The 23,439-nt window shown below is 26.5% G+C and overlaps 1 protein-coding gene across 2 annotated transcripts in view; it reads left to right on the forward strand.

The window, feature by feature from the left end:
* The window catches only part of LOC107454507 (diuretic hormone receptor), an 82,734-nt gene that overhangs the window by 21,991 nt on the left and 37,304 nt on the right, over nucleotides 1–23,439 (forward strand). For both annotated transcript variants that reach the window (XM_087167494.1, XM_087167495.1), the window contains exon 2: nucleotides 21,726–21,882. In XM_087167494.1, the coding sequence (XP_087023620.1) occupies nucleotides 21,759–21,882 (124 nt within the window). In that variant the 5' untranslated portion in view covers nucleotides 21,726–21,758. The remainder of the gene's footprint in view (nucleotides 1–21,725; nucleotides 21,883–23,439) is intronic.

Here is a 23,439-nt window from a genome sequence, read left to right on the forward strand (position 1 = left end):
CTCGACGTTGAATTAGTTGAATCCAGCATTTAAATAAGGTATGATATTAAGCCGTTAAATTTGCATGAAGTATGATGTGTTTTGTCTCAGTATTCGTATCTTGCTTTATAATGTACTAGTCACAACCTGTCATCAATCATTCAAACAATTATAGCACATATCCATGGTTTAACAGAATTAACACGTTTGAAAGTGTTTAGAAATGAGATTTAAAGGATGATATAAAGAGTTTTAGTTTGGGCGCATGTTATAAAGTTTAGTTTGACTTATAAAATTCATATTGGAATATAGTTTAACAATCCTAACTCTTGTTTCACTTATTTCTTCTCGTTTTCATCTGAAAATAATAAAAAAATAGAGTTTTAGAAAAAATTAAGCAAACTTTAAATGTTCTGCGTGTTAAGAAATATCTCAGGTAAATGTACCTATTAATTTCGATAAAGATATGAAAAACCTGTTTAAACAATTATAAATTATTAATTACATTTTTTATAAATAAGCTTATTGGCGATGAAATCTAATAGATTTTGAAATGAGAAGTTTTTGTATTGCATTTCATGAATTATCCAGAAGAACCTCAAGTGATGGATCATACCATATAAATTGTTCATAAGATTGTAATCCTTTCAAGAAACAGTGACGAAGATATTTAATTTGAAACGAAAAGGCTTCATTTATAAACAAAATAAAACGTATTTAAAATATAATTTAAGCAAAATCAGATTTATTAACAGCTTTACAACAAATCGTAATGTATTCTTCTAGATCTATAATATGATTACCTGAGAACATAAAAAGGTACACATACAGTTGCGCCAAAAAGTGAACGAATCAGCATGAATTACTTTTAATTTAATGATCGGATCTTCACGTTCTGGGACTCAATCTTAGTGGTTCAAGGGGGTGACTTCAAATATGCTAATGAATTAATGCAGGTGATGTTTTAAGTTACGAAATCAGATCCGAAAACGCACTTTTTCTGAATTAACATACCTTTTTTTGGCGGATTTGGATTTCTAATCTCCAAAATTTAGAGGGTTGCCGCAATTTGGGAAGTATGGTCACAATAGTTTGGTCAGGAGAGCCGATCCAAAGTTCGATCCCCGTGATGCTAATTTTATTTTTTTGGTATTTCGCCATATCTCGAGAAAATTTTAAGTGAATTGAAAAATTTTTGCACGCAATTATATAATTCGTTAATCCGAAGATAATTCTATAAAAATAGCTTTTATCTAATATTAATGACTTTTTTATTGTTTTATTTAATAATAGTCGAAAAATTTTGAACTGTAAGGTATACAATAAGGAATGTTACTTTATGAGGCAAAATTCAAAATTTGAGTAAAATTAATCAAACAGTTCCTGAGAAATCAATTTTTAAAAACGTCGTATTTTTAAAATTCAATTATATAATTTTTTTTTCGGGTACTATTCGAGCGATTTCACATAAATCTTGCATTTTACCACATAAAATTACGACCTTTAAAATGATGTAAGAAATCGTATACTTTACAATTCAAACATTTTTCGACTGTTCTTAAAAAAAATTATAAAAAATAACTGATATTTACGAAAAATTACTTTTTCAGAGAATGATTTCTGATTAAACATCTTTTATCGTCTGCAAAAATATTTAAATTTTTCTTTAAAAAAAAAAAAAAAAAAAAAAAAAAAAAAAATTGATATATATATATATATATATATATATATATATATATATATATATATATATATATATATATATATATATATATATATATATATATATATATATATATATATATATATATATATATATATATATATATATATATATATATATATATATATATATATATATATATATATATATATATATATATATATATATATATATATATATATATATATATATATATATATATATATATATACAGTGACCTCTCTTTTATGCACCTTTTTCATTTATACGACGATTTTTACAGGTCCCAGTACATAAGGTATGAAAATAATGGTAAACATCCTTCGTTTATGCGTCGCTCTAAAAATAAATTTTTCAATTATGCGCCGAAATTCTAGGCTAGCATTTAAATTTTTTTATCCTTCAAATATTTTTTTTATTTTTCTAAAAAAATGTTTTAAATTAAAAATGAAGCAAATTAGCAATCCTTGTTACTGATAAAAAGAAATATATGCTGTTATATCCCTTTGAATTTTCTTCCCCCTCTGACCTTTTCATTATTGTTGTTTCTGGAAGGACATTCTTTCTAGAATTTTGAATAGTGTGTCTTATCTGTTGCACCAACAACAATGAAAGCCTCTTGATTCTTTAAGAAAATGATCATTCCTCTTGTCCAGAGGTTAGTTTTACTCCTATGCTGTTTTCTAGAAAAAGAAGATAACTGGAATACGAAAGATGAAAGAGACCACAATCACTTACTTGCAGTCAGATGGACATCATGAGTAAATAAGAGGAGGTTCAACTTATTGTGCAGCATATTAGGACTTCAAGTACTTTTCTTAGAAATTTATAATGTGATGTTTCACCCCCTCCCATAAAACTCAAATTTTTTGTGAAGAACTGCTCATTTATATCTAACTAGAATTTGTGGACAACGAGAACGAGGTGGATGATACTGACGAGGATGATAAAGTTCCTCCAAATCACACAGCAGTATTAGAAGCTTTAGACACTATTCGTGACTATTTACAAATTAATTTTGCTTCTGAAACTCCCCCTTATCACATTTATATGAACTGAAAAAACTGTTTTTGAAATACGTCGTCAAAAACAAATACAAACAGGTATTAATATTATTTTGTAAGAAAATAAATTGTCTTAAGCTATGTTATTTTTTTTTCTTTGTATAATTATTGTAAATACCAAAACAATATAAATATTAACATTTTATCTTCAGAAACATATTTATTCATATTGTCACTGCAATTTACGTTGCGTTTTAGAATTTTGAAGTTTTTCACTTATGCGCCTCTTTCACCTATGCGCTTTTTTCTCTTGGCCCCTTACACCGGTGCATAAGTGAGAGTTCACTGTATATATATATATATATATATATATATATATATATATATATATATATATATATATATATATATATATATATATATATATATATATATATATATATATATATATATATATATATATATAATAATTACCTAATTTTTACTAAGTAGAATCGAGTTCAATGAACAAAATAAAACAAAAATTAATGGAGTCCCTTTTTTTTGTCTTAAGAAGGCTTTTAAATATCATATAGATTAGGGAATTCATATCAGAATAAACCAAATGCAATGAGTTATCTATAAATTAAATTATTATTCAACAACTTAATTGCTGATTGACATAGTTTTCCTTAAATTAATATTTAGCAACAATTACACGTATCAGTCAACTTAAATTGTTTAAATACATTTCTATTCTGACACACCAACCGACAGAAAACGTTTTAGTCATCCTTAATTTGTCTGGTCCTTTTGTTTCAGAAAATCAGAGCTCTATATAATTGCTTGCCTTCAACTTAGCAAGCATGCTAAGTAAGCTAACATGCACTCTTGTAAACTTTGAAAACTTAAATAATTATGTAAGTTGTTTTAATTAGGCAAAGCTTAATATATGATTAAGTACAGTCTTGCAACTAACGAGTTTGTAAGTATGTAATTTAGAAGGAAACGTTAAAATTTTGGTTACGTAGTTATTCATATTCAAATTATTTCAATCTGCAAATTAACTCTACAATTAGAAAACTGCGTCAAGTTTGTTTGCAGCAATTAATATCTAACCACTTTTTCATCCCGAAGAAGTTCATTCCATGTATGTTCACGTAATGAAAATCTCTCTCTGTCAAAAGATTTTTTATCAGAGCTCATTTCTGTGAATTTTTGTTTATTACTGAATTCCTATATCAATTGTTTAAATTTTATATATATATATATATATATATATATATATATATATATATATATATATATATATATATATATATATATATATATATATATATATATATATACAGAAAAATGACAATGAAAATGAACATTTAATTTTTGAATTATTAATTCTCTGGGTATTAACATTAGTAACATTAGTAACAAAGCACAGTATATTATTTTAATAAATTTTTGAATATTAATAAAATTAATTTAAGAATATTAACTTAATGATAAAAACTTAATAATAAAAGCTTAATTATAAAATATATATAATTATAAAATAAACTTTCCAAATTCGGTACCAAGGAAAATACATAATGGATGACTGCAAATTTTGTGTAATTTTCGTTTTAACGTAATTTTCTACTAATATTAAAAAAATAAATAGAACAAAGTTTGAAATTTTAATTGGATATTTTCAAATTCAATTAAAAGAAATATGATTGAAATGATGGAAAGCGTGATCCTTGCTAAGCTTCTTATCTCCTTAGAGTCACCAAAAGTAATTGAATTTTCTTCTAAAATAAAATTTTTTTATTAACTTTATTTTAATAGTTTCTTTAAACAATTTTGAAACAAAATAATATCTTTGAACCATTATTCCAATTTATTCAACTAGATATTTCTGTTCTCATATTTTTGCTGCTAAAACACAATCATATTAAACTTAAAATTTATTTCAATTTTATTTTGGCATTTTTAAAACTCAGTTTTGTTTTCAACCGATCAAAGATGCAATGAAATTTAAATTAATAACCACAAATTAACTTTATATCAAAACAAGTTTTCGATTTATATTCTTGTTGCAACTTTAATTATGAAGAAAAAAATATTAAATATATATAAATAATAATATATATGAAAATGCTTCTCATTATTTACGATATTCGTTTGTTAAAAAACAATATATCTGATCCTTTGTAATATTAGATATTTGTCATTTCAATATATATCTGGCAAAAGAATTAATATTAATAGCAAATTTATTTATTCAATTTAAGGTTACATTTTTAAAAATTGAAATAAAATTATTTTATTTCTTTTAAAAGTACTTTTTGTCTCTTTTTTCTCCTCATATGATATTTAATAATGGTTGCATAAAAAAAAAAACATTATTGCTAAGTTTCAAATACATTTTACATACATACATTTCACACGCATTCTCTTCATTCATTCAAAAAAAAGCTAAATTTGGTTTTGAAAAATTAAATTTATTTAAATAAAATATATGCCCGCTAGTTATACAATTTTCTTTATATCTATATTTACACTTATTTCTTTAAAAAAAATGCCTTATATTTGAGAAAATAAATTACATCCATAATATGTGTTGTTTAATTAAAAGGGTTTTAATGTATATATAATATATATCTGTACATTTTAATGTATAGAGTGTGGATAATTTATAAAATCTAAGAGGATACCTAATACTCGCACTATTTATTATTAACAGCATGGAACTAATATTTAAGTTCTTTATTGAATGTGTCATTTATTAATATCATTTTTATGCTTTATACTATATCTCGTCAAAAAATTCTTTGTCAAAAATCTATATTAATACAAATAATCTATAATAATCTAAATAAACCTATATTAATATCTATCAAAAATCAATGTTAATGTCAATACAAAAGTATAATAATATTATAAGCATCCATAACATTTGTTGATGTAATTAGATATGTATTAATGTTCTCAATACAGTAAATGTATGAAATTTAAGATAGTAAGTGCTGACACTATTCATCACTGCTTGTATTAAACCAGTATTTGTTTCACTCGTAATAAAATATATCCTCTACTTTTCCAATTATCTTTACATCTATTTTTACACTTTTTTTCATTATTTTTCTTTAAAAGAAAGTGAACTTTCGTAAAAATAAACTATATCTGTAAAGGTTGCCTTTATTTAAAAGAATAAATGTGATGCAGAGTATAATAAATGTATGAAATTTTAGATAATGAACTTAAATGCAGGAAATATTTGTCATTAACTCTATAGAACTGGTAATCCTTTCATTCTTAATTGAATATGTCATTTATTTCTCGGTATAACTGTATAAAGGATATAAATTGGATTCCGAATAAATTGAGAATCAGAAGTAATTAATCAGTGAGCAGTTGAATGACATCAATATAATTACTTCACTGGTTATAGAATGAAATGTTCAATTCATCACTCAAGTAATTACGTATATTAATGATCCAACTATACTCTAAAGTAATAATTATATCAATTATAAATTGATGCATTTATAATAAATAGATTAATTAAGTTTAAGGATTAAAATAATACTGCTTTAAGGTATTAATTTTAAACTTAATAAAAACGTCAGTAAAAATTGTCTTATAATAACTAGCCAGAATCTTACATGTTTAAATTTTTCTAAAGAAATAATGAATTTTTCGTGCATGAAATGTGACTTAAATTTAATAATGTTTTTTTTCCTATATTTTTACTACATAATGTAAACTATTATTATCAAGTAGAGAGCTTTGAATTAATTAATTTAAATTCGTGGATTAAATTTATTTAAATTAAAACAGCACAACGCGTCAAATTGATGCCTTTCTCAATCCCGACATTAAAAGTACGGAATTTACCATGTTTATTTTCTAATATACTGTAAACCGGGGCGAGTCTACCCATCCAGGGGCGAGTCTACCTATTTTAGTTTTATTTAATTTTCACTATTTTAAATTGCAAATAAAAAAAATTTTTACCGTCGGAGGACTTAGTTCAGACTCTAAGGAAGATGGCGCTGTAGTAGTTTGATCCGTTTTTATTTATTTGGTGTCTTTTTAACCGACCTGTTCAAACGTCTTTTGAGATATTTGTATTGAAAATCAGCAAACTTTTAGTTGATGCTCCGTAAGTATATGATTATTATTACTATTATAACTTTGGTTAAGTGATAAACTTATCTAAGACTAAGATTTCATTAATTTTATATGAAAAAAAAAAACAAAAAGAATGTAAGTTTTGCTGTTGTAAATAAAAAGCCAAAATTCGCGGGGCGAGTCTACCCATTCGTATTTAGTTTTAATAAAGCATAATAATATAATTTAGACCTTTGTTTATATTAAAATTAAGTCATTTTAAATGAATTTGAGTATATTATTTTAATTCTGCATTGATAAATTTATCATTAATAAGAAAATTTATAGGTTAAATATAAATGTAAATATAAAATACGTTTATTTTACCTATTTTTTCAATTTTTATATTACAAAATTAACTTTTTTTATTTAATGCAAATTAAATAAATTATTATTTATAAATTATTATTACCTCCCTAGAGAATGGGAAAAGGATTTTTCATGATTCCCAATGTTTGAATTTTGATTTTGTTAATAATCTTTAATTATTATTATTTATTAATTATTTAATTGTAAATTTATATTAATTTTAATTTATTTTTATCAACAATAATCAGAAAAAGTGTTATTTTATAATGTTAATGATTACAAAAACAAAACTGTGATCAAAATGTGATAATCGATCAAGTACTCAATTTGTGTTATTTTATGAATTAAAAAATGGAATATATAATAAAGTTATGAATTTTACTTCATAAATATCCTATATAGTAACTAAAATAACAATTTAATAGTAAAATTTGATTATTTACAATGTTAACATTCATTTTAGTAGAATGGGTAGACTCGCCCCATGCGAGAGATTTGTCAGCAGTTCTATAAAAATATACAGTAACAGCGTAACTGTTAATATTTTCTAAAATTGATTTCACAGCTTTAAAGAGGGATAAATAGCGATATCGAAACACCTATTAAAAGCCTTTTTTCTTTAATATTTACAAAAGTTTGACCACTTGAAAGTTGACAAACTGCAAAAATGGGTAGACTCGCCCCGGTTTACGGTATATATTTTGATTTTAGATTTATTGAATTTAAGGTAGTAATATACACCGAAGAGCCATTGCATTATGACCACACTGCTAATAACATGTAGGATCACCTTCAGCCCTCAAAACTGCTAGCACCCGCCGTGGCATTGATTCCACAAGGTGCTGATAGGTAGTCTGAGGATCTGGTAACAAGCGCTCATCAACTGGTCCTGCAATTCCCTCACATTGCCAGGGGGTAGCGTGGCAGCACGAATTTGGTTTTCCAAGTAGGACCACAAATGCTCTATTGGATTAAGGTCAGGTGAATTTGGGGGCCAAGACATGACTTGAAAATCACTGGAATGTTCCTCGACGATTCGACCCTTATGATATGGTGCATCATCCTGTTGGTAAGCACCATCCCCCTCAGGAAAAACTGTTACCATGAATGGGTGAACCTGGTCTGCCAGGGCCGGATTAACCTATAGGCACACTAGGCACGTGCCTAGGGCCTACGAAATTCAGGAGCCTACGAAAAAATTGGGAGAAAAAAATTTGTTGACAAAAGTAATTTAGCTTTAAAAACAACAAGTGTATTTTGTACAAAATTATGAAGATACCAATAAAAATATAATATTTTTCGGTAATAAATTATTTTGCAGAATCTTATGATCTAATATATTACTTTTTTGGATTTGGATTTTTGGATTCATTGTATTATGCTGTCGAATTCCAAACTACGCAAAATGTCGTATTCAAATTAAAATCCATATTAATAAAAATGTAAAAAAAAAATATGCAAGAAAATTTTAGCATATATTTTGAAAAGAGGGGAGGAGTGGGGGAAGGAGGGGAGGGCCCAAAAACGGCGGTGCCTAGGGTCTACGAAAGGTATAATCCGGCTCTGTGGTCTGCAACTATGTTCAAGTAGCTTACAGACGTCAGGGATTGTTCTATGAGGATTATGGGTTCTAATGTGCCCCATAAAAACATTGTTCCCGGGCGAGAAACCATGAAAACCTGGGCGAGCCCATTGTTATAGAGGGAGGGTTGTCATAATGTAATGGCTCTTCGGTGTACATTATACGAAACTATAAAACTGTTCGTGTTTTGACTCATTTAATCAATTGTTTAAATAACAGATAAATTTAAAAAATGCTCATATTTTTGAAAAGCTGTTCAGAATATGGCTATTTAAAGACGAAGAATCACGTGCTTCCGTTCATTAACTCTGTCATAAAATGTTAAAGAAGAGTACTCATTATTCCATTATTAAACTCCATTTTATGAAATTTCATTTATATAATCTGGAATTAACTTTTTTTCATTCAATTGAGTAACGAAACTTTGATTATTTACAAATGCTATTAACAATGCATTAAATTTTTTTTTAAATAATCCACAGAAAATGAATTTATTGAGCTTCTTTATCTTTTAAAAGAACGTTTTAGGGGAGATAAAGAAAGCAAGTAGGTAATGGCAAGAAACATAAAGTACGTTTAAAGTCCTGATGTCTGAAATGCTTTTAGCAGATTTTTCAACGTCTATTGGACATTTTACGACTGTCCCTCAGGAGCAATATATTCTTTATTCAGTGAGAAGATCCTGTCAAGTAGATCTATAAATTTCGCTTCACTATCACGGGAAATCATGGAAATTAAATTTTATTCCTTCAACGAAGTATAGAAAATAGACATTTTTATTTTCGGAAGAAAAATATAAAGTGTTAAAGATCAAATTTATTTGCCGAAAGGTAAAACGAAATTCATATCAAGGAAAAAAGAACTAAATTTTGTGGTTTTGTTTGGACATTAATTGGGAAGTTTAATACAAAGTCCATTTTTTCCCGAAGAATTCTGGAAATGTAATAAATTGTAAATTAGACTTATAAAAAGCTCAGAAAGCAGTAATTGGACAGTCAAAATAAGGATTTTTAGGAACTACAATATGATATTTATTTTTTCTAAAGTTTCTAATAATTTTCTAATAAAGTTAAAGCGTTTAAGAACGTCTTTTATATTCGAAAAGAATAAACAACAATTATAATATGATTAAGTTTGAGTTAAAATATAGTTAGATGAAATATGTAATGAATTGTATTTAATATAATTTTAATAAATGTCCAACGTGTTGTTCTAGACTTATTATTTGGGCTTTTGTTGTTTTATGAGACAAAGCTTTCGCCCTTAAATTTTTCGTAAAATATTTATTTTGAGAACTAAAACCAGAAAAAAACAATGTATCTTGGTAAATGAAACGGCTTGTGTTACGTTATAAAACATTTCAGACCTTCTACGTTATCTAAGAAAAGAATATAGATTTCACTATTTTTAACATTTTATGTATATAAAATATAATTTGAAAGGTCTCTTAAAACACTTATTAATTTTTAAAACGTAGAGTTGCTTTTTTGTAAATACGTATTATAAATATTTGAATTAAAAGTTTGAAAGCATCCTAAGCATTATTTGTAAGGACTCTTTAAATGTGATTAGATACTCATAGAAGCGTATTCATCTGCACGATACTAAAAAATTCGTACATCTTAACACCAAAAATGGTGGCAACTACTTTGCACCCACGTTTTCCTCTACACAAAGAGCCAAAGATAGCTCCAGATGAAGCACCTAGATTGTTCCTGGTGTGGTGAAAAAATATAAAAGTGAAAAGTTAGTTTAATCAAATAGTAAATGGTTCTTATGCCATGCTCAAAGCTATCATACTGAATTTACCAAATTTTAATACGTTTACCAAATTTTATCCCACTTTATAATACCATATTTTATTGTTAATTTTACCAAAATCATTATCAAAGCGTTTCGATAAAAATTATCGAGTTCTTTAGTGTTTCCATAGAGCCAGAAGCATGAAAACTTTTGCCATATAGTATTTCTGATCATACTCATTTTCTCAGTGCAGGTCTAACTAAAAAGGTGTTTAAAAAGAGCAAATATTATAAACTGATTTAAAACAATTCACTAATTGTTAAAAGAATAGTTATAACTTCTCATATTATACAGCTAAAGCCATGCAAGTATTAACGGCGAACTAAACTTCTGGCGATTTCCAAAATGCGCCAAAATCTGTGATTACTATGTGCCAAAATTTTTTGTTCCGTAACATGTACCAGTAAAATTAAATTTTTCTGTAAAATGCACCAGCACCTTGAGTGCCAGTACTTTTTACCGTAATCTGGAATTTTTTAACAGTGAAAGAGTGCAAAACCTACCGTAAAAGCATCTTTTAAAATGTGTATTAACGCTGAATTTGGAAATAACTTAAAATTACTTACAGTTTATAAAGTTTTCTGTAACAAATTCTGATAGGTATTACACTAAAGTTTACAGTGTAGTAACGAGCTCATTTTCAGGAAAATTAAATGAAAAAAAAATGACACATTTTAGACGTTTTGACTTTTTTAGCAAAGATTATCAAATACTTCATCGGGAAATGAGAAAAACGATAATAATTTCAATGAAAGAATTATTAATAGAAGGTAAATGAAAAAATTCTTTTCGTCCATTTTTTATGCACTTAAGAGGTAATTTTATTAAGCTTCGACGACGATATTCTTTTTTACAATTTTTCCCATTTTACTTTAGTAAAAAGATGTCTCTGCTTCATTTTTTCAGAGAATTAAAAATCAATATTTATACGACAAAGAGTTATCCAATAAACTTGATGAAAGATTAAAACAAATCTTACTAAAACAACTTCATCGAATCTTCTTCGAATCCTACAATAATAAGCTGCAAAAGGACATGCAATATCGCTTAATGTGATGACAATCTGAACTCTAAGGCTCCGGAATATTAAAACCATTCAGTATACTGCGTTTTCGCCACCCGTCCACCTTCTACAGATTTGTAAAATAATACGGTAATTAAAAGAACATTTTCCCAAAGAAATAATGTCTCGATATAATGTGAGAGAAAAAAATACCCCTAAATATATTAGAATCATATTATTAGTCACTTATGAAAACTCTTCAAGTATATTTATTGCAAAATAAGGCTGAATGATACCTTAAAACCAGAAAAAATCAAAAAGTTTAGGAATTAAACAATGTGAATGACCTAAAAATTGTTCAAAACAGCAATAACGGAATAACACATTCTCCAAATGCTTTGAACATCTCTCTTTTTAGTCTCTTTATATATATTTTTTCTTTTTAATACGGCTGTGAACTTCTCACAAAACTAAGAGAAGCCGGTAAAATCTCTCCAATACGGTTTTACTGTAATAATTTTTTTTTGGTAAAAGTTCCTTTTATGTGCAAGAAAAGCATGTACTATTAGATTTGAGCATTTTCTGATCAGAAATTCAGAAAGAACTACAAGAAACTTAAAAATGCCTTAAAAAAATATTTATAACTCGTTACGCAAACTTTTGTTTCGAGAAAAGAACATGAAAAATATATTTTCCAAGATTTTTAGCAATTTTATTTTTTGTACAAAGTTTATTCAAAACATAGTTTATCGTCAAAGGCGTAAAATTCTAAATCCCGAAACGTTTTATGTTTTACTTCGTGAAAAAACTGCGGAAAATAGTTTCTTACCACCTACGCAACGCAAACATACAACCATAGTAACGCGTATGCTTTTTACTACAAAAAATATCAATAAATATTTGCATACTTTGAACATAGCAATTTACACCATTGAAAAAGTAACAAAAGAAAAATATGCGCTACACTTATGAAAAAATTATTGACGAAATGTTTAATGGATTTTGAAGACATACTTACTGAATGAAAAAACTTTACATTCACAAAAATAAAAATAAAAACATTTTGTAGAAATATGCACTGCCATATTTCCATGTTCTGACATTTTATGCATATTCACTCTAGGAGTGGTTAAATAAGGAACAGAATGGCGTCGTACTTTCATGTTAAAAGTAAAAAGAGTTTAAGTATAACAGCAATGTTAAAAACACTTGTATAACTCCAATTATTACTGGTAACTAAACACTAGTGCATTATTAATGACTGGAAAAGTTTAGAACTTATAGCGGGAAGATATCGAAAGCTGTACATTAGCTTATAGCATACGTAGATAGAAAAGAAAAAAATTAATTTATAAATTCAAATTGAAGCTAAATTAAAAGTTTAAGTAAAAATACAAAAAAGTAATAGGTAATACAAAAATGGCGTCATGTACAGTGCGCCAAAAAAAAATTACCTCTCTGAATAACTTGTGATCTAATGATAATCTTCACGTTTAGGGACTCATTCTTAATGGTTCGAAGGGGTGACTTCAAATATGTTAATCAATTAGTGCAGACGATATTTTAAGATACGAAACTAGACACAGAAAGGTACTTCCTTTGGATAAACATACCTTTTTTTTGATGGATTTGTATTTTTGACCCCCAAAAATGTGGGAGATAGTTCAATTAGGTAAAGATAGTTCTATGCCAAAAACAAATTTCAGCAAATATTTATTACGCCTGTACTAATTAATTAGCATATTTGAGGTCACCGCCGTAAACCATTAAGAATGAGTCATAGAACGTGAAGATCCGATCATTAGATCATAAGTGATTCAAGATGTTCCCTTTTTCTTAGGTCTGTAAAATATAAGAATATGCTAATTCAATCGAAGAAAAAAATTCTGATAAAATTACCGTGCTGTATGGATAATGACATTTCTGGTGAAAAAAAAACTTCTAATTCTGGTTAATAAAATCAAATATACTATATTTAAACAGATCATAGAAGAATTTTTCCAAACAAACGGTACCGGCTTATCGAAATTTTTCTGGTTTTCAAAATTAATTTTTTTATTGCCATACATTTAGTAAGAAATATTAAACTAAAGAGTAAATTTAACCACATAAATTATATCTATGCCATGCTCTAAAGTGTCATGATAAAATGTACCAAATTTACCAAATCTTAATACATATTATAAAACCTATTTTATTGTTAAGTTTGCCGAAATCATTACCAAAGTGCTTCGGTAAATATTATCCAGTTTTTAATGTAACCGAAAAACCAGAATCTCGTTAAATTTTACCATATTCAGTAGCACGTTTTTTTCTCAGTGTACTAAGTAAAAGTTTCTAAAATGTTTATTTGAATGAATGTGAGTGATAAATCATTCCAGCAACGTTTAAATTTTCGTAATACACTTGTAATAACGTTTGCAAATAAAATGTACAAAATAAGTAAAGCCATTAACTGTGCATATTGCAATAAAAGCTTTCACTAGAAGTGCAATAAGCATTTCTACAATGGAAATAGATTTAAAAACTCGTTTTAAATGTGCAAGCACAATACTTCAAAATTGTCATTTTGATGTTATGGGAAGTAGATAGGTGTTAATGCAATTGTTTAGAAGAAATTAACGAAATAACAATAACTATCCAGAAACGACAATGAAATGACTATCCAGTTAAAAAAGTTTAAAAAAAATTTTCAAAATGATTAAATATTACAACTATTAGAAAAAAGGAAATAACTTAAATTTTAAAGTATCAAGAGTATGAACTATGCCTAAAAGGTTAGAAAAACTGAAAAGAATATTAATATCGGAAGAAGAAAATTAATATCGAATGCATTGATTTGTTTAAAATACGCGAAAGTAAATGCACATAATTAAAGGCAGTAGGAATTTCTCCAGAACATTTACACTTTTCTCCCTCTAACATTTACTAATTTACATTTTCCATTATTATAATGCAAGAAAGATAGTACAAATGAGAAGGTGCAACCAGATTTCGTTAAGATAGTCGAAGTCGGAATCGTCTGCCATTGCTCTCATTGGAAGAACTGTCAGTCGCTTGACATCTCTAAACTCCTTCTCTTTCATTCTCCAATCTGAAGCATCGAAAAATTTCCAGACATATTTGGCAATCGGAATCCGAAGATGTCAACCGCAAACTTCATACTTACTTCTGAAGACGCTTGACAGCCGATAGAGAGATTCTTTTTTTTTTTTAGTTAGTCTCTCCTACTGGATTTGAAATTTAGTTGGATTTTTATTTTGTCATTTCTGCAAAAGCAATAATTTTAAGGTCAACATAATGCTTGTTTTAATAAATTTGGTATTTTTATTTTCCTTCTATCCTGTAATAAGCTTTCCAAATATTTTAAATTTCAAGCTAAAAGTGAAACGTTAAAGATTTAATTTTATAACCAATTAAGAGTTTTTAACCTGAGTTTAGGTTAACAAACATTATCTTGATTTGATCTTAGTATTTTGGAACAAATAATTATATCACACTTTCCAAATGGGATGAATGTAATAATGTAAATTAATTATTTAATGAATGAATACTGTTGTTAATACCTATAAATGAAACATTTATTGATAAAATGTCGTTAATACCTATAAATGAAACATTTATTGATAAAACAACTGGAAATCAGGAAATATAACTCATGCAATATTGAGGAATTTTCATTTTTCGCATTATAACTAAGATAGGGTCTTTATATAATTTTAATTAAAAGACATCGAATTTCTTGTTGGGTTGTAGGAATCAATATAATGTAATTTTTTATTACTAGGTTCTGAAGTTCAGTTGTTATGCACTTTATGTTTTATTATTATTGATTATTCATTTAAGAAGTTTATACTCACTATTATGTATGATATTGAAACAATTATAAAATATAGTTAATACATTTCGAAGTGTTGTTAAATGCCAATCTTTTAGAAAACAAAGATTGCATTTGCTCGGTATCCAATTTGTACGTGAACTTCCACTTTGAAAACTTTAGAATTTGTATATTATTTTGTTTTAATTTTTTTGAGTTAAACATTTTAAATTTGCATATTTTACGAAACTACTTTGAATTCTAAAATGCAACCTTGTTGCATTTTAGATCATCAAGGTTGAAAATAAAATTATTTAAATATACTACACAATTCCTATGTGCACTTGCGTCGAGATAAAAATTCTGCTACTTTAGAATAGAATTCTAAATGTTCACTATTTTTCTAGATGTTCGTTTAAAGAAATGGTCATTAGGCTTGACCAGCAATGCAGGTATTTCATGCACCGCAAACAATGTTTTCGTTACATTTTCTAAAATAAATTTCACAATCTAACACCAGATCGAGAAAATGCAGAAAGGATTTACAATAAAGAAACGTTGCAGTGATAAAGAAATGCGATATTCATGGGTCATTTGATTTAATGGTAGTTTAATGTTTATATATATTCGCAATAAAGATATTAGTTTTCAGCTGTATTCTGTTGGTTTCAGACGATAATCAATAAATTGAATAATGTATGAAAACACATTATTCTATGTAACAAAAAAGTCACATTCATGTTTCAAAAAATCATTTAAGATCATGAGAAAAATTTCTTAAGGTCTAGTAAACGTTTTTGTTTTATTTCTGAAACGTTACGTCAGTATTAAAAACTGCAAGGAGAAAATTATTTTGGTAAAATTACCGTACGATAGGGTAATGACATTTCTGGTTTAAAAAAATTCGTAATTCTGGTAATAAAAACCAAACTATACCGTTTTTGAACCATTCATAGCGGATTACTAGAAATTCTGATTTTCAAAGTTTCAGTTCTTCTCACCCAACATTGGTGGAAATGTAATGTATAGTAATAAAAAAATCAATTGAATAAAAAAAAAATGGTTTTTATGCCATGTTCTAAGGTATCATAATAAAATTACCAAATTTTATCACAGATTGAAAAACTATATTTTGCTGATAATTTTGACAAAATAATTACCATAGCTCTTCGTTAAAAAATATCGAGCATTTTGGTGTTTCCAAAGAACCAGAAAAATGTTAAATTTTAGCATATTCTAGTAGTTCTGATCATGCTTTTTTTGCAGTGTACTTAGTTTTAATTTCTGAATTCTTTCTTTGAATGAATGTGTGCTATGAATCATTCCAGCAACGTTTAAATTTTCGTTTGTAATAACGTTGTAATAACGTTTTTAATAAGGTTTGTAAATAAAAAGTGCAAAATAAGTAAGCCCATTTTTTATACGTATTGCAATAAAAGTTTACACTATGAGAATAATAAACATTTTTACAATGGAAATCAATGTAAAAATGGGTTTTAAGTGTACAAGCTGAAAATCTCAATTTATTTCAAGAAATGAGTTATTTTATGGTTTTGAGAAATAGATATGTGTTAAAGAAATTTTTAAAGCGATTTTTTTGAAGAAATTTACTTTTTCATAAGCTATTTTGATACAGAAATAGAATTCTTTGTATTCTATGGGGTGAAACAACTTAAAACTCATTAAACAGCGTAGTTATTGTGAGTAATATTCAACCTCGTAAGTATTTCAGCTTCCAGTTTATAACTATTACAGTCGTATAAGCATCATAAATGCAATTAAATGACTATATAATAGAAAGAGCTATAGAAACTAATTAAAAACGAATAAATATTCATATTATTCTTAAAAAGCGAATAAATTAATTACTATAGATGTAAGAATATAAATTATGCCTAAAATATCTGTATGTCTTCATTAAGAAATTCAAATGAGGTCGTTTTAAGGATCATTATAATTGTTACGAGAAACAATTTTTGTTGTTAATATTACTCTATCAAAATAAATCAACTTAGTTAAATATTTTAAAATATGGCGAAGATTTTGAAATACACATTTTAGTTTCTGTAAAAAAAAATTAGACAGGAAAAAAAACTAAAAATATTCTGCCAAAAAACTGAAATATATCTATTTTAGATATATCTCAGACAAGTAATTTATTTTATGAAAATAGTACTAGAAATTAGAATAAATAATAGATAGTTGTTATAGAAACAATTGAAACAATTTTGAATTATTGAAATAATGAGGTTTTGTTTGATTTTCGAGAATTTTTTTCCTTTCTTTATTTTACTTTAATATCGAAGCTTTACTATAATAAATCAAAAATGTCTATTGATATTATAATACTTTTTAGATTAATATGCTTCAATGAAAAAAGGTTAATAATTTAAAATATCATAATAAATGTATCAGATTAAAAATTAAATTAGCTTTCTTATGAATCCATTTTAATGTACAATAGATTTCAGGGTAAATCCTCGCCAGAAAAGGTCGAATTTACCATAGTGGCGTGGTAAAAGTCTGAAGTATGCTTCAATATGATTCAATTTCGGACTTTTACCAAGTCCTTGCATTAATACTTAGGAGTTTTAACTATTGCAAAAATTATTTTTGAAAATTATTGAAATTACTTCAGTTTTATCGAGAGAATTAACTGTGCATTAGTTCCTTTTTTTACACAGGATCTTATTTGTAAACAGACATAAATATTGCATTTTTTGTCAAAATTTCTTTTAAGTCTTTAAAAAATAATTCGAAGATAGTTTCATCGACGTAATCACTTTAAAAATTTAAATTTTCAAATAAAAAAATTAAATTGTGTTTAAACCTACTTGAGACACACTCTAGACAATATATGATGCTTTTCCGATGCGTATGCTTTGAGGCCATTTGCAATGGTTAAAGATTTTTCGCCAAGTTAAACAACAAACATAATAATCAATCAACAATAATCGATGTTTATTATATTAAATAATTTGATTAATTAAAGGATTTGAGTGTCATTTCCTGGTTTATCATCACACTTTACCTACGGGTATTGTATACAATGCCAGAACTTTGTATATTGCCGGAAAAATGTACATAATTTCGCCCATATTTAAAATTCTATGTACAACAAGTCAACGTTTTTAAGGAATTATTCGCGTAACACATTTTATTCAAATTTTAGCATTTTTCTTTAACTTAAAACTATGCAAATATTTGTAAAAGTATGATCAAATAACAGGTATAGCAGGTAGAGCAAAGTATGATCAAATAGCAGGTACATACATCATATATCCAGCACCTTTGATTTTATCATTTAATTCAAGCCTATTATTTTTCCTTAGCTACAGTTACATGTCGTTGTTTGTACAATTTTTCTTGAAATCTCCGAAATGCATGATGAAGATATTTAACTCAATTTAGAAAGAAAATTTAAAATCCATCCCTAATCTATCATTTGAAATAATACCGAAAAGAAAGCAAAATGTTTGCTTGAGAAATGAATTTCTTTAAAGGTTTACTCATAAAAGCAGGTCAGAGAAAGAAAATAAATGATGGGTGATTAAATCTCACAAACAATTCCTACAAAGTTTTCCCGAATGAAAGCTTTCGAAGGTCAACATGGATCAAATCTCTGGAAAATTACAAAAGGAAAACCATTAAGGAAAGAGATTGGGAGTGAAATTGAATTGATGAGATCCCTCCAATTTTATGTATCTGCCAATTTAATCGATTTGTTCGAAACTTTATTTTAACATAAAATTAACTTCAATATATGTAATTTAATTAAAATACCATATATATATATATATATATATATATATATATATATATATATATATATATATATATATATATATATATATATATATATATATATATATATATATATATATATATATATATATATATATATATATATATATATATATATATATATATATATATATATATATATATATATATATATATATATATATATATATATATATATATATATATATATATATATATATATATATATATATATATATATATATGTATGAGGTCCTGGGAGTAATCTATGATCCAAGATTGGGATGTATAAGAGTGAACAAGAGTTAAAGAAGTTTTATACAATTATTCACTCATATTGAGAAAAAAATCTTTTACAGTAGTATAATATGTTAGTGCAAAATTATCGTTTATGTTATCTTGTTGTTTAACTCAGAAGTTTAGTAAATAATTAAAACTACTCCTTGTTTTCTCTCAACCACGAATATAGTTCTTACGAGAAAGGACGTTTAATCATCTTAGGCATGCAATCATTTCTCATAAATAATGATTTCCGTAATAAATTTATGTTTGTTTTATTATTAGTTTCTTATAATTATGGGTAAACATTTACAAATACCATATAGCGCACTTACTATATTACGTCAAAAGTGAAATAAGAGTTCTTCATATAATTTTTATTACGCAGACAGCTGTATAGATTTTATTCCGTTTTATCACTATATAATTTATTAAAAAACCAAAGTTTATTTTAATAAAATATTTTAAATTTAATACTGTCAATTCTGACAATCCATAGAATTGACCGTTATTGCTGTCAGTTTTCTCATTTTTTTCCTCTCCTCCAGGTAAAGGGATCCTAAAGTACAGCCTAAGTAAAAGTCATAAGCCAATTATGGGTGTTAGAAATTATATACCAAAGTAAGGAATAAAATAGGAAATTTGGAGTTGCCTTCCGTCTAGAGCGCATTTGTAAAAAGAAAATTTTGTAAACCCTTTCAATTTGTGATTTTTTTTAGAATTTCAGAAATACAGAGAGAAAATGAAAGGTCTGTCTTGCCTTCCATCAGCAGGGGCTAGAAAAAGAAAGCAGAACTCTGCACCATTCAAATCCTTAAAATATAAGCTGATCACCGTTTCCTGAAATCTGACTCTCATCAAAAAATTCCCGTCACGAATTCTCTTTATAAGAGCCGATGTTTTACTTCTTCGCGTTTAGGAACTTATTCAATTCCCGTATTTAATTTCTTCCAGATATTGTTTTAACGATGATTCCCAAATTTATCTTCTCGAAAATAACAGACTGAAACAAATGTTTCATTGACTTTTCCTATTGCATCATTCTTTTTGATGAAAAAAAATAAAAGTGTTTTTTAAACTTTGTTATAGTCACTAATTAATATGAGTAATTTTTATCGTAACACAAAATTGACTTTAAAAACTCATTCGAATATCCGATGATTTTAATATTCTCACTACTTCCCTGCCCCCCCCCCGTCTGAAAAATCAAGGTTCTATTATATACCCATACCATAGCACACTTTATGCATTCTGTACTATGCAAATTTTACGCACTAAATAAGGGAAAGTTTTTATGATTTTATAAATAAAAGGGATTAACATTTTAAACCACAGAGAAAATAATTTTAATACGTTAACAGCTTAGAAAATATTTCCAAAGAACATTACATCAGAAATCAGCGATAAAATACTTGGGTTTACGATGATCAAATTTTTTTAGCTTAACAAACATAAATTCGTTTTTTAGAAAAGAAATCGCATCGGAAGTTTTAAAAAATGACCACTTATTTGAAAAATAAAATATAATAAAATGCTGACGAACATTGAATGAAGGTTTCTCTGAACAAATACTGCAAATCGTATTATTCTCAAATCGAACTATAAACCGTTTTTTATTTTCCAAAATAAACCAATACTTTATTAGTGAGAAACTATTGTTGTAAGGAATATTTTTTCTAATATAGAATCATGCATGTTTGGGATTTCTGTTTTTATTATTATCCATTGCTATTTATTCAAATTGATTTTCATAGCAATTTTGCATAATTTTAAAGTTTGATTTCGTCTAGACTAGTCAACTTCATTTAAATAAAATAACAAAATCGAAGTATATTCTTTGGAATGAAATTTTCTACTTTTAATTAAAGAATATTTATTTATACAAACATCTTAAATTTAATATAGGCATGTTTACAGTTTTAAACTATATTTTTTCAAACAAATGAATCGAGAATTTTGGTAAATAAGAGACTTTAATGAAGCAAATAAAAATAAAATGTTATCAATAATCTTACCATATTTTTCATAATATTCTTGCCATAAGAGCTTTCTGGAAACATGGACAAACAGTTTGCCATTGCATAAAATGATTAAAAATTTGTACATTATTTTACGATCTCATTGTTTATTTAAATTGATTATTTAAATTGATTAATTGATTATTTAAAAACTGACTAAAAATTTATGTCCCTCAAATTATTTTTCTAACATCATTTTTTACCAATAATCATCAAGCAGCTATTTTAATTTATTTTAATTTACAGGATTTTTTACAATGCATTATTTTAAAAACAATTGCGTCTGAAAATTTAATTCCTCTGTAAATGTTTCAGGGTTCTTAAAGGAAATAAAATTGTACATCATTAATGGCAGAAGGCAATATAGTAGAAGACGTAACAGACTTTTATCAAACAACTACAAATAAGGAGAACAGTGTGAATGACATTTATTGTAATTTTCTTCAACAAAATCAAATTAATAAATCTGAAGGTGAGTCTGAATTATTATTTTTTTAAATCACTTATTTTTATTGTAATTTTGGTAATTTTTTATAGTAAGTGTGACATTTTGTTGAATATCACTTCTCAAGCATTTCCTGGGAAAGAAGTATTTCAAATATCATGCCCTATAAAGACGGATAAAAAAGTTCAAGATCAGTTCTATCTCTAATATATATATATATATATATATATATATATATATATATATATATATATATATATATATATATATATATATATATATATATATATATATATATATATATATATATATATATATATATATATATATATATATATATATATATATATATATATATATATATATATATATATATAACGTCGTTGCCGAGTGGAAGGATTAAAACAGGTCATAGGTCGGGAAGGAGGGTACAAAATTTATTTATTAATTATTAGACAACAGCAGTCATGAGAGTGAGTAAAAGTGCACATGAAAAGTGGCGCTCCTTGGTTATATGTTAGGGAAAACCTTGCAAAGTAAAATCCGTAAAATGTCTTAATTTAGGGAAAGAGGGAACTCTTAGTAGTTGCTATTGGTTTATGAAATAGATCGAACGTTTCCCACACAGAGCAAAGGAAAAAATGTCCTGCTCTTAATTAAATGCATACTTGAGCCGAAAATAGATTTAAGAACAGGATGTGGCTTTTAAAAGTATGAGAAAGTATTTCGATTAGAATAATTAATTAGGATTAATATATATAATATATATAATAATCCTAAATAATATATATATATATATATATATATATATAATATTAATATATATATCACATATATATATATATATATATAATATTAATATATTAATATATATATCACATATATATATATATATATATAATATTAATATATTAATATATATATCACTTCTTTTGGTCTAAGTGAGAGAAAAAAGAGGAGATTTCCGTATCGTGATCTACGGCAGGAGAATCGCTAAGTCTTGACAACTTCCGGGCAGCGGCACGCGAGAAACTAAACTAAAAAATATACTTCACGGGAAGGGACCAACTCGAAGGGTATGACACGTAACCACACCTGCGCAAAAATCTGAATTTTTGAACAAAAAAATATTTGCCACATATTTATTTTCACAAGAGAGTATTTTTTTGTAATTTAAATTTTGAAATCTCACACAATGTTAAATACACAAAGAGGAAAACGCTCCAAAAAGAGAAAAGAAGGTTCTGACCAGTCAACAATCGTTCGAAACATAATATGACACGCTTACACTTAACGGACTAATGCAGCCATATCTCATTATTAAATATTTTTTTTTTTATTTTCACAAACGGGATTGAACTAAACAATCGAGACAATTCTGAATTTACGACTATATCAATATTTAACTTCCTAGCCTAGTAATTTTGAACTTAATCAAGAAGACAAGGGAACTTCTGGATCAAGCATTGGGACAAATTATCCTTCTTGGAGGACATTTTGATGGAACTAAGTCATATTTGAGTTACATGGAGAGGGAAATCCCGGAAACTTCCCACAGTTAGTCAGACAGAAAGGGGATTCTAA

This window comes from Parasteatoda tepidariorum, chromosome 7 (assembly GCF_982258835.1).
Source record: "Parasteatoda tepidariorum strain Cologne lab strain chromosome 7, Ptep-v5.0, whole genome shotgun sequence".
NCBI lineage: Eukaryota > Metazoa > Arthropoda > Arachnida > Araneae > Theridiidae > Parasteatoda > Parasteatoda tepidariorum.